Consider the following 18,106-nt stretch of genomic DNA (forward strand, 5'->3'; position numbering starts at 1 on the left):
AAAATGTCCACCTCTCTTCAGTTACCATTTTTAAGCATTGATAATGTTTTCCTGAGATATCAAAGAAGTTTAACGCCAATTCTTTTCAAGGTCATCATCTTCAAATGACATTGAGCTGCCTCACTTACAGTGCTTGGAATGTCTTCCAAACAGTTGCTATTCTAGGAAGAGTTATTTCTCATTTCCCATTTGGAAAAAAATTTCTCAGGAAAAGCCACCCTACAGGCAGACTTCAAACATACATCAATCAAATCCACACAGCACCTAGTGCTCTACTACTGAATTTATGGAGTCTAAATTGTTTCCCTGAAAAAAATCAAGGGCTATATGCAATAAGAAATTAATTGGTTCTCAATGTTCATGTCTTTAGCTATAAGGAGAATGCCATGAGATTATCAAGAATCCACCACGATCAGCCAGTGAAACCTCTGGATAGAGCCGTCTTCTGGATTGAGTTTGTCATGCGTCACAAAGGAGCCAAGCACCTTCGTGTGGCAGCGCATGACCTCAGCTGGGTCCAATACCACTCTCTGGATGTCATTGGGTTCCTGCTGGCCTGTGTGGTGACTGTGATGTTCATCCTCAAAAAGTGTTGCCTCTTTTGTTGTCAGAAGTTTACAAAAGCTGGAAGAAAGAAGAAAAGGGAATAGATGAACTGAAGAAGACTGACACAAGGACCTCTCCAGTGCCACACAGTAAAGGGGGGCAATAAGGCTAGGTCCTTTATCCTGTGACAGTTTTTCAAAAATTACTGTCAAGTTAGAAGATTGGTTTTCTCCCAGAAAATTAGTAGTCTTTTTGGAGTTAGTAGTATTTCAGCCGATGAAAAATTTAAAAGGAAACACAGTAAAATGAACAGAGTCGACATGAAAACACACAATTTTACAAATTCATTCCTGCAGCATAAATGTTAAACCAGAGAATGTTATGGTTGGAGACTTAGCCCCATGTTCTAATCATTTCTCAGGCAAGACTTCCTCTTTGATTTTGGATGCCAGGAAATCATATAAAAGTCATATCGAGTACCATCTAGAACTACAGTATAAGAAAATCATGAGATTTGAGACAAAGACAGGAGACTTACATGAAGCTTTCAGGCCAACTACCTTGGATTTCAGCCAGAAATAGTCTGCCTCATAAAATGTGGAAGGGAAACATAACACTGGAAGTCATACTTTGACATCTGAATATGAGTGACATGGCATAGGTGTGCCCTATTCACAAATTTGTAAGCACAAGCATGTAAATAAACACATATACACAGGCTTTAAATACACACACACACACACACACACACACACACACACAAACACACATATACCAACCATGACCCACAGGTGTCTGTGGATATACCATTAGTAAGAAGCCCACAATGATTTCTGTATGGTTTTGCAAATATTGAACAAGCTTCTGCTTTATTTATTGCAAATGTTACTGGATGACTTTCTAGGTAAAGTGTTCAGGGTTGGAGCTGTATGAAATCTGTAATCCTAGATCTGTCTTTAGGAAACCAATACTGTTGCAGACTCTCCTGTGGTATACTAAGCCTCAAAATAACCTCTTCCTAAAAGGACCTACCAAAGTTGTACTTGGGTCTGGAGAGAAGGTTCAGTAGTTACTAACTAGCACCTGTTCTATAGACCCCATATTCCATTCCCACCACCCATATGGTTCAGAGCCAACAGGAATTCAAATGTCATAGTACCTTACACCCCCTGCTGGCCTCTCCTGGCACTACAGAGACACATGCAAATGAAGCCCTGATACACATCAAATAAAATTAAGGATTAAAGACAAATTTTGGTTTCATGAAATGAATTCTACTTCCATTCAACATTTTACAAAGAATAATGGGATTCACTCATTTTCATAATTAGCCTTTGGAGGCAGATATAAGAATTTAATTTATGTTTTGATAGTACAGAATAAAGACTCTAAATATGTTCTCACACAATTGCTGGATGTGTGTATGTGTGTGGTATGTGTCCCTTTTTACAAAACAGAATGTACTTTACCTATGCTCTTTATATTTATGCTGTGACTTTAATATTTCTATAAGAAATAAATGTTTTGTAATTATAATTATGGCTCCAAGATGGCCAAGTGGTTAAGAGTGCTTGTTCTGCCAGAATGAGAAATGGAATAAAATGCCATCATAAATGTAGAAATGAAGCATGATTAGAAATGACTACACTGTAAGTTCTGGGGGAAGGGCAAAAACAGGTGGAACAAATATTTAGGGTTTAGGTAGCCTAAAAGAAGAGGCAAAGTTCAGGCTCAATAATATGTCCTTTTTCAAGTGAATATGAGAGAGTATGAGAGAGTACACAAGACACTGTGCACCCTTTGTCTCCTTCACTCAGATGCATAACTACAAACTCACACATGTGCAACACTCCATCAAAGTCATACAAACAGCATACACAGGCACAACATATATGGACCCACTATCACAGGGAGAATGGGAGAGATAATGATCATTAATCTACAATCTACAACTATCAAACAAAATGTCTTAATTGTATAATAATTATATCTATAATATACATATTAAATCAATAATTGTTATATTATATGATATATATGTATAAACTATCATGAAAAGTAGGATATACAGGATGATAAAGGCACATCCCACCAGCCCTAATCACATGGAATCAATCCATGGAATTACATGCAGTAAGGAGACGATGGAACTGACATGAAGTCCAAACATACATACGTACAAACACATACACACATACCATTTTTAAAGTTTTTAAAGAGACCCACTTCCATCTAATTATCCTTGTGTCCTCTTTCGGTCATTTCTCCTAGCCCATAATCATTCTTTTGTGGATTCCCATATTTCTGCAGAAATACTCTTTACTTGAGGCTTCAGACATGCAACACATTTGGCTTGGATCCAGATAGACTACCTAGCCCAGCCCTGATTCATTGAAGACTTTTCAGAGTATTCTCAGAACTGACCTACCTACTTCTTAGCAACACTTCCTATGCCACTTCTACCCTGTACAAACTCCCTTCCATTCTTAGCCAAAACCAGGATAACCACTATTTCTTCTTCTGTGGCCTTTATAGAACCAGTCTGCCAATAATTCAGAGAAATTAATCATCAGTTCCTTTCCCCATCTGAAAGTCTATCACATCATGGAGTTGGCCTGGTCTAGCTGCCTTGAGAGGCATGCTTTACAGGTTTACATGTCAGAGTCCAAGGCTCCTGGGTCACTGTGCCTTTCTGTTCCTGAGAAGCTGAGGAACTTCACTCCCTCAGGCAGTGAAGAATTTAGGCCTCCTTGTATGTCTCTGTCTTTCTTAAAAGTCAATGAAACATAAAATTGATAAGACACATTTGTCCTTGGACATTCATCTTATGTATCCTATAGAGCTTGCTAATGTCATTGTGTCCTGATAATTACTACTGCAGTTAACCTAGTAGTCAACATTATATACCGTTTCTGATAAAGATGTAAAAAAGTCTGATTGCTCAAATAGATTTGTCTCAGCCAAAGTCTTCCTAAGATCCCTCCACTCAGATCTGGTTAAGAATGATGTCTTACGAGCCATATCAGGTAACCATGTCCTGGTAAGTAAGAGCAGGTTCTTACAATGTATGCCACCTACTGCATCTAGGACTGCTTGGTCTCAAAGCAGAGATTCAACCAAAACTTGAGATCCAACTTACGGTTCACACTGTGAAGCCTAAAACACAGAGTAACTCCAAGACAGAAATCAAGCACGGTTCATCTTATCTGCAACTAGGCCAATTAGGACACCAAAAACTCAATACCTGAGTTCCCACTCGCCAATGTATGACTGACTAGGTATTTATAATAGCAAACTGCACAAACACCACAACACCAGATGTCTAGAGTACAGCATGAAAATCACAAACACTAACTACCAAGGCAACTTCTCCAAAAGTCAGCAAACCTCTCATAATGTGCCATGAGGAAACACTTAATTAAATCACAAGACTAGGATTTGCAAATAGCAATTATGAATATGTCTTAAGGATCTTAATAGGAAAGCCTGAAAACAGAAACAGTTGAATAAGATGAGGAAAATTGGTGAGAACCATCCTCAGTCATCTGGAGGTTCACAAGAAAGGGAGGATTAGATTGGCATGAAATCAGAATCTCAGGCAATGATGCTGCTGTTCTGAAGCTGCACTCTGAGACAGCTCTCTCTCTCTCTCTCTCTCTCTCTCTCTCTCTCTCTCTCTCTCTCTCAGGTTTTCTCTTTCATGTATTTTTTCTCTCTGAATTCACCTTGGTTTTATTAGTTACACACTTCCTTGTAATACAAGAATACATAACAAAAATCCTTTTTATAGTTTTCCTCAAGCCCATAACTTTCCTGAAAACCCTATGAAACTATGCCACCAGAAAGCACAAAGTACACACCAAGCCACAGAACAGTGACTGCTAAAGCAAGTGATATGTTAATTTTAGCTCTCAGAAAAACCTCCACATCACAGGTCATCTGGGCATATATTTGTGTTTCTGGCATAAACTTGTGATTCCAGCATTAGCATGAAAACAGAGAAGTGCTAAACAAATCAGGATAATATTAATATTTTTAGTTTGTCTAAATTTGCAGAATCTCTTTAAGATTTGAGCACATCCAAATATCTATTGGTATAAAGCTTTTCAAACTATTTTCCATATGCAATATTAATTCCTCTTGCAGCTTCTCTCTCAGGACTCTTTCACAGGCCCAAATTCTATGTCTTGAAACTTGTTTCCTAAATTCCTTAGGCAGACAATGCCAGGGAAGCAAATCAGCATGTTTCACTCTTTCCAGTTTACTAATCCAACGGACCCCTCGCAGGATCCAAACTCTTCTGTCCCTTTTTATCTTTTCTATTATACATATATCTTCTTATGTTCCCAATAATATTTCTAGATCAAACATTCTATTATTACATATCTCCTCTTGTTTGGGTCCTCACCATTGCTCAGCAATGCAGTAGATGCAGGGATGTCTTCCTCTATCTTGTCCCTTGTATTTTCTATGAACATCCCTGTCCTTAGTGACCTAGGCCCAGTGTGTTCCTTTTCTTTGGGGTCTTCGATTTTCTGAACTACTAAAACTTCAGGTTTCTCAAAAACCATTTCCTGCTTCAAATAATTCCTGGTGTAACTCAATCATCATGAGTTGGCTAAAATTTCCCAGAGAACAATTAAGACAGTTAGCCTCCACATCCAAAACCCCTTGTCCTGTTATCCCTGGGTGTAGCCACCACATGTAAACCCCTTGTCCTGTTATGCCTGGGTTGACCACTTGCATGGCCAGGGCCAGAGCAGTTTCTTACTATAAATATCAGAGCCATTTCCTTCTTGAAAAATGCTCTCAATTCCCAGAAACTTTTACCAAAGTTAGAGTTGAGGACAAATATGGTTTCAAAAAAGACAAAACAGGCAAGCATACAAGAAAGAGCAACATCAGAAATGTATAATAGAAAACCAGAGGTGTATTATTCAGGTTGACAGTACTCCAGAAGCCAAAACAGTATCATGCAGCCACGCTGGCAACCATGTCATAACTGACAAAATATTTTAAGATCTTAAAGTACTTCAAAAAGAAATAGAATCACTAAAGAAAAGTCAAAATGATTGTTATGTCCGGATCTTGAAGTTCGCACAGACCACCAAAGACCATTAGAAAGCCAACGCGTATGCAAAAGCAAGGAGTCTTTATTCAAGATCAAGCTCAGATCCTTCAACCTCTCCAATGCAGTGCAGTGTGGAAGGCACCAAGCTGGTGAAGCCTTAACTTTCATCAAAGTTAAAGCAGGGTAAGGGACTTGGAGGTCACATTATTGGTTGACATTTGAAAATTGAAGCTTAGCACATTTCAATTGGCTAGTAATGATTTCAGCTTGGTGTGGACAATAGTAGCTAGAAGATAAGATGAAAGAAATCAGTTGATTCATTGGTCAAAGAAAATGACAAATCTACAAGGCTCTAAGACAAAACATCCAGGAAATTTGGGGCATTATAAAAACAGCAACCTAAGAATAAAAAGAATAGAAGGAGAAGATTCCCATACACTTGGTCACAAAGCAAGCCCCCAAAAATAGATGAACATAAAAATAACCCCTTGCAGCTCCAGACACCGCCCAGACCAGAAGGGACGAGATCAACAGTTTTCTGCACCCAAACCCCGGGGGAGGGAAAGCTAAATCTTCAGAGAGTCAGACACACCTAGGAAGCCAGAAGAGACTACACTCTGCCCACATTTCTGACTCCAGAGGAAAACACCTAATGCCATCTGGGACCCCGGTGCACAGGGGCTCCCGGAAAAGGTGGCGCAGTCTCTCCTGGTTGCCGCCCTCACAGAGAGCTCAAAAGCAGCCCCCCACAAGCAACTTCAGCCGCGGGACCACAGGTAAGACCAACTTTTCTGCTCCAAGCCACCTGCCTGGTGGTCTCAACACACAGAGGCAAAATTCCTCTGGGATGGGACACTTCCGGTTTTTAGCTGCAGTCCCAACCTCGCTGATCCTGGCCCACAGCTCACTGCTCCCAAAACCCTTGGGAGAGAGAGCTCCCCTCCTGGACAGGTGGGCACTCCTGAGACTGCAGAGCAGGAGAGACCACCAATACTGCAAACCCCTGCTCACATCCCTGGCCCAAGAGGAAACTGTATACAGCCTCCGGGAACCAGAAGATAGGGGCACTGGACCTGCAGGTCCCCCGCACTCCAGACACCGCCTGGACCTGAAGGGACTGGATGAACAGTTCTCTACACCCAAATCTCATGGGAGGAAGAGCTAAACCTTCACAGGGGCAAACATGCCTGGGAAGCCAGAAGAGACTACACTCTGCCCACATTTCTGACTCGAGAGGAAAACACCTAACACCCGGTGCACGGGGGCTACCAGAAAAGGTGGCGCAGTCCCTCCTGGTTGCCGCCCTCACAGAGAGCTCAAAAGCAGCCCCCCATGAGCAACTTCAGCCCCGGAAACACAGTTAAGACCAACTTTTCTGCTCCAAGCGATGGGCCTGGTTGACTCAGGAAAGAGGCACACAGGAACAGCTGAAGACCAGTAGACAGGAAAGACTACATGCCCAAAAGCAGAACACTCTGTTCCCATAACTGTCTGAAAGAAAACAGGAAAACAGGTCTACAGCACTCCTCACACACAGGCCTATAGGAAGATCTAGACACTGTCAGAATTAGTAGAACAAAGTAACACCAGAGACAATCTGATGGCTAGAGGCAAGCGCAGGAACCAAAGCAGCAGAAATCAAGACTACATGGCATCATCAGAGCCTAATTCTCCCACCACAGCAAACACTGAATATCAAAACACACCAGAAAAGCAAGATCTAGATTTAAAATCATATTTGATCATGATGCTGGAGGACTTCAAGAAAGACATGAAGAATTCCCTTAGAGAAACAGAGGAAAACATAAATAAACAAGTAAAAGCCTATAGAGAGGAATCACAAAAATCCCTGAAAGAATTCCAGGAAAACACAATCAAACTGGTGAAGGAATTAAAAATGGAAATAGAAGCAATAAAGAAAGCACAAAGGGAGACAACACTGGATACAGAAAACAAAAGGAAGAGACAAGGAGCCGTAGATACAAGCATCACTAACAGAATACAAGAGATAGAAGAGAGAATCTCAGGAGCAGAAGATTCCATAGAAATCATCGACACAACTGCCAAAGATAATGTAAAATGGAAAAAGCTACTGGTCCAAAACACACAGGAAGTCCAGGACTCAATGAGAAGATCAAACCTAAGGATAATAGGTATAGAAGAGAGTAAAGTCTCCCAGCTCAAAGGTCAAATAAATACCTTCAACAAAATCATAGAAGAAAACTTCCTTAACCTAAAGAAAGAGATGCCCATAAACATAAAAGAAGCACACAGAACTCCAAATAGATTGGACCAGAAAAGAAACTCCTCCCGTCATATAACAGTCAAAACACAAAATGCACAAAATAAAGAAAGAATATTAAAAGCAGTAAGGGAAAAAGGTCAAGTAACATATAAAGGCAGACCTATCAGAATCACACCAGACTTTTCGCCAGAGACTATGAAAGCCAGAAGATCCTGGACAGATGTCATACAGACCCCAAGAGAACACAAATGCCATCCCAGGTTACTGTATCCTGCGAAACTCTCAGTTAACATACATGGAGAAATCAAGATATTCCATGACAAAACCAAATTTACACAATATCTTTCTATAAATCCAGTGCAACAACAGATAATAAATGGTAAAGCTCAACATAAGGAGGCAAGCTACACCCTAAAAAAACCAAGAAACTAATCGTCGTGGCAACAAAACAAAGAGAAGAAAAGCACACAAACATAACCTCACATCCAAATATGAATATAACAGGAAGCAAGAATCACTATTCCTTAATATCTCTCAACATCAATGGTATCAACTCCCCAATAAAAAGACATAGATTAACAAACTTGATATGCAACGAGGACCCTGCATTCTGCTGCCTACAGGAAGCACACCTCAGAGACAAAGATAGACACTACCTCAGAGTGAAAGACTGGAAAACAACTTTCCAAGCAAATGGTCTGAAGAAGCAAGCTGCAGTACCCATTCTAATATCGAATAAAATCGATTTTCAACTAAAAGCCATCAAAAAAGATAAGGAAGGACACTTCATATTCATCAAAGGAAAAATCCACCAAGATGAACTCTAAATATCTATGCTCCAAATACAAGGCCACCTACATACATAAAAGAAACCTTACTAAAGCTCAAAACACACATTGCACCTCACACAATAATAGTAGGAGATTTCAACACCCCACTCTCATCAATGGACAGATCATGGAAACAGAAATTAAACAGAGACATAGACAGACTAAGAGAAGTCATGAACCAAATGGACTTAACAGATATTTTTAAAACATTCTATCCTAAAGCAAAAGGATATACATTCTTCTCACCACTTCATGGTACTTTCTCCAAAATTGACCATATAATTGGTCATAAAACAGTCCTCAACAGAAACAGAAAGATAGAAATAATCCCATGCTTCCTATCAGACGACCACGGGCTAAAGCTGCTCTTCAATAACAGTAAGGGAAGAAGGCCCCCATATACATGGAAATTGAACAATGCTCTACTCAATGATAACCTGGTCAAGGAAGAAATAAAGAAAGAAATTAAAGATGTCTTAGAATTTAATGAAAATAAAGGTACAATATACCCAAACTTATGGGACACAATGAAAGCTGTGCTAAGAGGAAAACTCATAGCTCTGAGTGCCTGCAGAAAGAAACAGGAAAGAGCATATGTCAGCAGCTTGACAGCACACCTAAAAGCTCTAGAACAAAAAGAATCAAATACACCCAGGAGGAGTAGAAGGCAGGAAATAATCAAACTCAGAGCTGAAATCAACCAAGTAGAAACAAAAAGGACCATAGAAAGAACCAAAAGTTGGTTCTTTGAGAAAATCAGCAAGATGGATAAACCCTTAGCCAGACTAACAAGAGGACACAGAGAGTGTGTCCAAATTACCAGGATCAGAAATGAAAAGGGAGACATAACTACAGGATCAGAGGAAATTCAAAAAATCATCAGATCCTACTACAAAAGCCTATATTCAACGAAACGTGAAAATCTGCAGGAAATGGACAATTTCCTAGAAAGATACTAGGTACTAAAGTTAAATGAGGAACAGATAAACCATTTAAACAACCCCAAAACTCCTAAGGAAATAAAAGCAGTCATTAAAGGTCTCCCAACCAAAAAGAACCCAGGTCCAAACGGGTTTAGTGCAGAATTCTATCACACCTTCATAGAAGACCTCATACCAGTACTATCCAAACTATTCCAAAAAATTGAAACAGATGGAGTACTACCGAATTCCTTCTGTGAAGCCACAATTACTCCTATTCCTAAACCACACAAAGACCCAACAAAGAAAGAGAACTTCAGACCAATTTCCTTTATGAATATTGACGCAAAATTACTCAATAAAATTCTGGCAAACCAAATCCAAGAGCACATCAAAACAATCATCCACCATGATCAAGTAGGCTTCATCCCAGGCATGCAGGGATGGTTTAATATACAGAAAACCATCAACGTGATCCATTATATAAACAAACTGAAAGAACAAAACCACATGATCATTTCATTAGATGCTGAGAAAACATTTGACAAAATTCAACACCCCTTCATGATAAAAGTCCTGGAAAGAATAGGAATTCAAGGCCCATACCTAAACATAGTAAAAGCCATATACAGCAAACCAGTTGCTAACATTAAACTAAATGGAGAGAAACTTGAAGCAATCCCACTAAAATCAGGGACTAGACAAGGCTGCCCACTCTCTCCCTACTTATTCAATATAGTTCTTGAAGTTCTAGCCAGAGCAATCAGACAACAAAAGGAGATCAAGGGGATAGAGCATGCAAAAGAAGAAGTCAAAATATCACTATTTGCAGATGATATGATATTTAAGTGACCCCAAAAGCTCACCAGAGAACTACTAAAGCTGATAAACAACTTCAGCAAAGTGGCTGGGTATAAAATTAACTCAAATAAATCAGTAGCCTTCCTCTACACAAAAGAGAAACAAGCCGAGAAAGAAATTAGGGAAACGACACCCTTCATAATAGCCCCAAATAATATAAAATACCTCAGTGTGACTTTAATCAAGCAAGTAAAAGATCTGTACAATAAGAACTTCAAGCCTCTGAAGAAAGAAATTGAAGAAGACCTCAGAAGATGGAAAGATCTCCCATGCGTTGGCAGGATCAATATAGTAAAAATGGCCATTTTACCAAAAGCAATCTACAGATTCAATGCAATCCCCATCAAAATACCAATCCAATTCTTCACAGAGTTAGACAGAAAAATTTGCAAATTCATCTGGAATAACAAAAAACCCAGGATAGCTAAAACTAACCTCAACACTAAAAGGACTTCTGGGGGAATCACTATGCCTGACCTCAATCAGTGTTACAGAGCAATAGTGATAAAAACTGCATGGCATTGGTACAGAGACAGACAGACCAGTGGAATAGAATTGAAGACCCAGAAATGAACCCACACACCTATGGTCACTTGATTTTTGACAAAGGAGCCAAAACCATCCAATGGAAAGAATTTTCAGCAAATGGTGCTGGTTCAACTGGAGGTCTACATGTAGAAGAGTGCAGATCGATCCATGCTTATCACCCTGTACAAAGCTTAAGTCCAAGTCGATCAAGGACCTCCACACCAAACCAGAGAAACTCAAACTAATAGAAGAAAAAGTGGGGAAGCATCTCGAACACATGGGCACTGGAGAAAATTTCCTGAACAAAACACCAATGGCTTACGCTCTAAGATCAAGAATCGACAAATGGGATCTCATAAAACTGCAAAGCTTCTGTAAGGCAAAGGACACTGTGGTTAGGACAAAACAGCAACCAACAGATTGGGAAAAGATCTTTACCAATCCTACAACTGATAGAGGGCTCACATCCAAAATATACAAAGAACTCAAGAAGTTAGACCGCAGGCAGACAAGTAACCCTATTAAAAAATGGGGTTCACCCAGTGAACTAGATTGTTGGGGGGAGGGCGGCAAGGGGGGAGAATGGGGAGGGGAACACCGATAAGAAAGGGGAGGGGGAGGGGGATGTTTGCCTGGAAACTGGGAAAGGGAATAACACTCGAAATGTATATAAGAAATACTCAAGATAATAAAAAAAAGGGGGGGGGTTCAGAGCTAAACAAAGAATTCACAGCTGAAGAACGCCGTATGGCTGAGAAACACCTTAAGAAATGTTCAATATCTTTAGTCATAAAAGAAATGCAAATCAAAACAACCCTGAGATTTCACCTCACACCAGTGAGAATGGCTAAGATCAAAAACTCAGCAAATGACAGCAAATGCTGCCGAGGAAGCAGAGAAAGAGGAACACTCCTCCATTGTTGGTGGGATTGTAGACTGGTACAACCATTTCTGGAGGTTCCTCAGAAAATTGGACATTGAACTACTGAGAAGCCAGCTATACTTCTCTTTGGCATATACCCAAAAGATGCCCCAACATATAAAAAAGACACATGCTCTACTATGTTCATAGCAGCCTTATTCATAATAGCCAGAAGCTGGAAAGAACCCAGATGCCCTTCAACAGAGGAATGGATACAGAAAATATGGTACATCTACAAAATGGAATATTACTCAGCTATCAAACCAATGACTTTATGAAATTCATAGGCAAATGGTTGGAACTGGAAAATATCATCCTGAGTGAGGTAACCCAATCACAGAAAAACATACATTGTACGCACTCATTGATAAGTGGCTATTAGCCCAAACGCTTGAATTACTCTAGATGCACAGAACACATGAAACTCAAGAGGGATGAACAAAATGCGAATGCTTCACTCCTTTAAAAGGGGAACAAGAATAGCCTTGGCAGGGAATAGGGAATCAAAGTTTAAAACAGAGGAAGAAGGAACACCCATTCAGAGCCTGCCCCACATGTGGCCCATACATATACAGCCACCCAATTAGATAAGATAGATGAAGCAAAGAAGTGCAGGCTGACAGGACCCGGATTGTAGATCTCTCCTGAGAGACACAGCCAGAATATAGCAAATACATAGGCAAATGCCAGCAGCAAACCACTGAACTGAGAATGGGACCCCCTTTGAAGGAATCAGAGAAAGGACTGGAAAAGCTTGAAGGGGCTCGAGACCCCATATGAACACCAATGCCAACCAACCAGAGCTTCCAGGGACTAAGCCACTATCCAAAGACTATACATGGACTGACCCTGGGCTCCAACCTCATTGGTAGCAATGAATAGCCTAGTAAGGGCACCAGTGGAAGGGGAAGCCCTTGGTCCTGCCAAGACTGAAACCCCAGTGAATGTGATTGTTGTGGGGAGGGCAGTAATAGGGGGAGGATGGGGCAGGGAACACCCATATAAAAGGGGAGGGGGAGGGGCTAGGGGGATGTTGGCCCGGAAACCAGGAAAGGGAATAACAATTGAAATGTAAATGAGAAATACTCGTTAATAAAGATAAAAAAAAAAAAACCCCTTGCATCTGATCAGATCACCATGGATTAAAGCTAGACTTCAACAACAACACCAACAACACGAAGGTTACATCCTCACAGAAACTGAACAATACTCTTATTTAATAACCACTTGATCAAAGAAGAAATAAAGATATCAAAGACTTTCTAGAATTAATGAAAATGAAGGCACAATGTACACAAACTTATGGGACACAATGAAAGCAGTGCTAAGAGGAAAGTTCTTACCACCAAATGCATTCATAAACAATTGGAGAGTTCTCATACTAGCACACCTGAAAGCTCTAGAACAAAAAGAAGCAAACACACTCAGTAGGGGTAGCTGGCAGGAAATAATCAAACTCAAGGACTGAGATCAATCAACTGGAAACAAAGAGAACTTTTAAAAAAAAATCAATGAAACAAACAGTTGGTTCTTTGAGAAAATCAACAAATTACACAAACATTTAGCCAAACTAAGAAAAGGGCAGAGAGACAGTATCCAAATGAACGAAATCAGAAATCAAAAGGGAAACATACTAACAGATAATGAGATAATTCAGGGAATCATAAGGTATTGCTTCAAAAGTCTATACTCTACAATTTAAAAAATCTAAATGAATTAGATGATTTTCTAGATAGATACCACTTACCAAACTTAAATCAAGATCAGGTAAGTTAGTTAAATAATCCTATAATAGTAACAAAATAGAAGCAGTCATTACAAGTCTCCCAATCAAAAAAAAAAGGGGGGGGGGGGGGGGTCCAGATGGTTTTACTGCAGAATTCTACCAAACATTCAAAGAAGATCTAATGCCAATAATCCTCAAACTATTGCACAAAATAGAATCAGAAGGAACATTATCAAAGTTCTCTGCGAGGCCATAGTCAACCTGATACCTAAACTACACCAAGACTCTACAAAGAAAGAGAATGTCAGACCAATGTCCACTATGAACACTGATAAAAAAAAAAACACAATAAAATACTCACAAACTGAATCCAAGAACACACCAAAAACATCATCCATCATGATCAAGTAGGCTTCATCCCAGGCATGCAGGGGGGTTCAATATACAAAAATCCATGAAAGTAGTCTAATATGTAAACAAATTGGGGTACTCCTTAAAATATAAAGAAATATGAAAGAAAAGTAAGTAGAATCACCAAGTAATTAGGGTGACTAGGCATGTGTCAGTGCAAAGAGAAACTTCCAGTCCTGTAAATGGAGACTTAAAATTTAATTGTTAGCCAAAAAGGCCCCATGGAAGCCCCCAAATAGTCTTGCTGTGGATTGCTCCCCATGAACTGATAGGATGGTCCTATTGCTGAAGAGCACACATTTAACAAGAGCCTTCATATCTACTGATTAGTGTTCATGGTACTGGAAGGTGCTCTCTGTATACTATCAGAGGAAAAATGTCACCGCCAATTCAGTGTAAACTCTTCAGTCTACAGAGGTTAAAAGGCCTGCATGGTATACCAGAGCAATGGTGGCACAAGCACTATAGTGGCTACAAAACACCTTCTGACAGTGTCCAAGTACCAAGAACCTGAAACTAGATAAGCGGTGAGCCTAGGGGAAATAATAGATATTATAGTACTGCACAAGGATCATGGGGATAAAATAACTCCTAATGACATTTTGCCATACCAATAGATCGATGTCTGGCTCAACCATCATCAGGGAAGCTCCCTCTCGTTAAATATGGGAACTAATACAGAGACCACAACTGGACAATAGGCAGAGAGTGAAAGAGTTGGAACACTCGGTCTTAAGTGTGATAATACTGGAACTCACTAAGGAAAGGGTGCCTTCCAGACACAACAGGAACTGTGCACACATGAACTTATAGAGACAATATCAGCACGCAAAGGGCAGCCACAGGTTCAAGCCAAAGAGGATGCCAGTGTGGAAAGAAGTGGGAGTTTGCTCCTATCACTAACCATGAAGCTATATCAAAATGACAAATACTCTGAAAGAAAAAATTAGTGTTCTTCATTACAAGCCCACTGGATACATAAACCACACAAAGGGTGTACCCCATTCCCAGGAGTAGATAGCCACCACAATAAGAACTCATTGATATGCTATACTGATTATACTATATTTTTTCAAAGCTCACTTTTACTGTTCTAAAACTGTCTTAAAATGACTAACATACACCAAAGACAAATTACTCATTTAAATCCACTGAGGATCAGGACTCGCTTCACATGTTCACATCTACCTCCTGGTGTTGGCATTTGCCATCCAGAGTCTGTGACTATTCCAGGTGTATGTACTTTGGTGGGTACAAGTTATACTATTCCTGATGGATCGCTCCTCTTTATAGCTGCAAGAGTGGAGCAATCATTCTTTATTAGGCAACTCTCAATTAATCCAAAATGTCTCTGAAATGATAGCTACTGGTTGGGGACTGGTGGGAAGGTGCTGGTGGAGCCAATGAAATTCATCCATTTCCTCAAGCTAAGGACATCCTAAATGAGCTTTTGAAGAAGGATGGTTCTGTGACTGTATGAGAGTCTCGTATTCCTATTGTTATGAGGCTGACAATGCATCTGCTACTGCGTTTGAGACACACCTAGAAATGATCAGGAAATACAATGATGAGCTGCCAAAACAGAGGTACTTTTTAATGTTGCAAGAATTGCTTTGGATCCACTGAGAATATTGTGAGAATCTATGCAAATACGCAACTTTGAACAAGAAACTCATGACAAAGCTACAAAAATCTAACTTTGATGTCATCGTAGCAGATGCCTTCATACCCTGTGGTGACCTGCTGGCTGAGTCTCAAGAGGCCCTTTGTGTACAGTCTCCACTTTGTTCCTGGCTCCACTTATAAAAAGTGAAGTGGAGGCCTCCCACTGCCTCCTTCTATGTGCCTGCTGCTGTGTCAGAATTGAGCAACAGAATGACAGTCGTGGAGACGGTGAGAAACGTAATCTATGTGCTTCGTTTTGACTTTCAGTTCCAAACATTTAATGAGCAGAAGTGGAATCAGTTTTACGGTGCAGTATTAGGTAAGTGCCCTGGCCACTTGGGATTGTTTCATTCTCAATTTTCGGTCATTGGAGGTGAATTTCTATGAGCAGGATTGACAGAAGAATGATTTGTCTCCCCTAAATGGGAGAAAACCTAGGAAACTAACTATCTGCCAAATCCAAAGCATTAAAGAAAAGCCTGTATCCCAGTGTCAGTAGCAAAGCCTTGTTTATGACCGGCACAGGACACTTCAGAAAGGCACATACTCACCAAGCAGTGCTTTGTGGGTCTCTCTAAGCAACCACATAGCCTTTTAGTAGCTATTTTGTTTCAACCTTTAAAAGAGTTTTACCTACGTGGTATTTATCATTATTGTCTTGACGGTGGCAGTGGCGGTGGTGGTGGTGGTCGTGGTGGCGGTGGAGGTGGTGGAGGTGGTGGAGGTGGTGGTGGTCGTGGTGGCGGTGGAGGTGGTGGTGGTGGTGGTGGTGGTGGCGGTGGTCGTGGTGGTGGTCGTGGTGGTGGTGGTGGTGGTGGCAGTGGTGGTGGTGGTGGTGGTGGTGGCGGTGGAGGTGGTGGTGGTGGTTGTGGTGGTGGTGGTGGTGGTGGCAGTGGCGGTGGAGGAGGTGGCGGTGGTGGCGGTGGTGGTGGTGGTCGTGGTGGCTGTGGAGGAGGTGGCGGTGGTGGCGGCGGTGGTGGTGGTGGCGGTGGTGGTGGCGGTGGCGGTGGCGGTGGCGGTGGCGGTGGCGGTGGCGGTGGCGGTGGCGGTGGCGGCGGCGGCGATGGCGGTGGAGGTGGCGGTGGCGGCGGCGGCGGCGGTGGCGGCGGCGGCGGCGGCGGCGGCGGCGGCGGTGGTGGTGGTGGAGGTGGTGGAGGTGGTGGTGGAGGTGGTGGTGGCGGTGGAGGTGGTGGTCGTGGTGGTGGTTTGTTTTTGTAGTGGTTGTGAGCCTGTGTCGCAGCACACATGTAAAATTCAGAGGCCATGTTATGGACTCTATTCTCTCTTCATGGTTTTACACATATTCTAAAGATGGGACTAGGTTTGTCATCATCGTCTAGCCAGAGCTTTAACCCGATGGACCCTCTGGATCACCCTAAAATGATTCTTTTAAATTCATCCGCTGTCTTATTTAGTGGCAGACATGCAGATTGAGGGCTAACACATATTGGTAGCGCAGCTATCTATATAGCATGGAGACTGTACCACCATATGCTGATGGCTTTATTGAAAATTTGAAATACTTTCTGACTTTGCCTAATGAGTTTCTTTATACTTGTGGCATACACTGCCTCAATCCTAGACACAGCAAGATTATGAATGCAGGGTTTTAGAGAACGCCTCATCAGTCACAGGGTGTTTAATTCTCTTCTCCTTTGAACCTCTGAGAGAGCCAGGAAATGGCAGCCAGACAAAAGCACATGCTGCCAAGAACCTGAAGTCCATTTCTAGAACCCAAGAGGTAAAAGAACAAAATGCCTTCTGGGTTTTGTTTTTTTATTTTTTTTTTTAAGGGATGCAGAATTCTTTTTATTTTTTTAGGACTTTTTTTTTATATTTTACGTATTTACATTTCAAATGTTATCCTCTTTCCTGGTTCCCTACTCTTCCATGCCCCCTCCCCCTGCTTCTATGAGGATGCTCCCCCTCGAACCCACTCATTCCCACCCTGGCATTCCCCTACACTGCAGAAAGGATCTTTCACAGGACCAAGAGCTTCTCCTCCTATTGATGCCAGACAATGCCGTCCTCTGCTACACATGCGGCTGGAGTCATGGGTCCCTCCATGTGTACTCTTTGGTTGGTGGTTTAGTCCCTGGGAGCTCTGGGGGGTCTGATTGCTTGATATTGTTGTTCTTCCTGTGGGGTTGCAAACCCCTTCAGCTGACTTCCACATGCATGCTTTGAAATGCACACATGTGTGTGCACATACACCACACACACACACACACACACACACACACACACACGTACACGCACAATTAAATAAATACCTTTTTAAAACCTACTGTGTTGAACTATGGACATGGAAATTATTAGTTCTGATTTTTTTTTCTTTTTTTCGGAGCTGGGGACCGAACCCAGGGCCTTGTGCTTGCTAA

General features: G+C 41.3%; 1 protein-coding gene across 3 annotated transcripts in view; it reads left to right on the plus strand.

Annotated features, from left to right (window-relative positions):
* Window positions 1–2,096, plus strand: part of Ugt2b10 (UDP glucuronosyltransferase 2 family, polypeptide B10) — a 46,556-nt gene extending 44,460 nt beyond the window's left edge. For 2 of the 3 annotated variants that reach the window (XM_063273072.1, XM_063273073.1), the window contains exon 7: window positions 371–2,082. In XM_063273072.1, the coding sequence (XP_063129142.1) occupies window positions 371–650 (280 nt within the window). In that variant the 3' untranslated portion in view covers window positions 651–2,082. Of the gene's footprint in view, window positions 1–370 lie in introns of all 3 variants that reach the window. The other variant, NM_001191676.2, reaches the window with a different exon arrangement.
* The last annotated feature ends 16,010 nt before the right edge of the window (window positions 2,097–18,106 follow it).

Source organism: Rattus norvegicus, chromosome 14, assembly GCF_036323735.1.
Source record: "Rattus norvegicus strain BN/NHsdMcwi chromosome 14, GRCr8, whole genome shotgun sequence".
Lineage (NCBI taxonomy): Eukaryota > Metazoa > Chordata > Mammalia > Rodentia > Muridae > Rattus > Rattus norvegicus.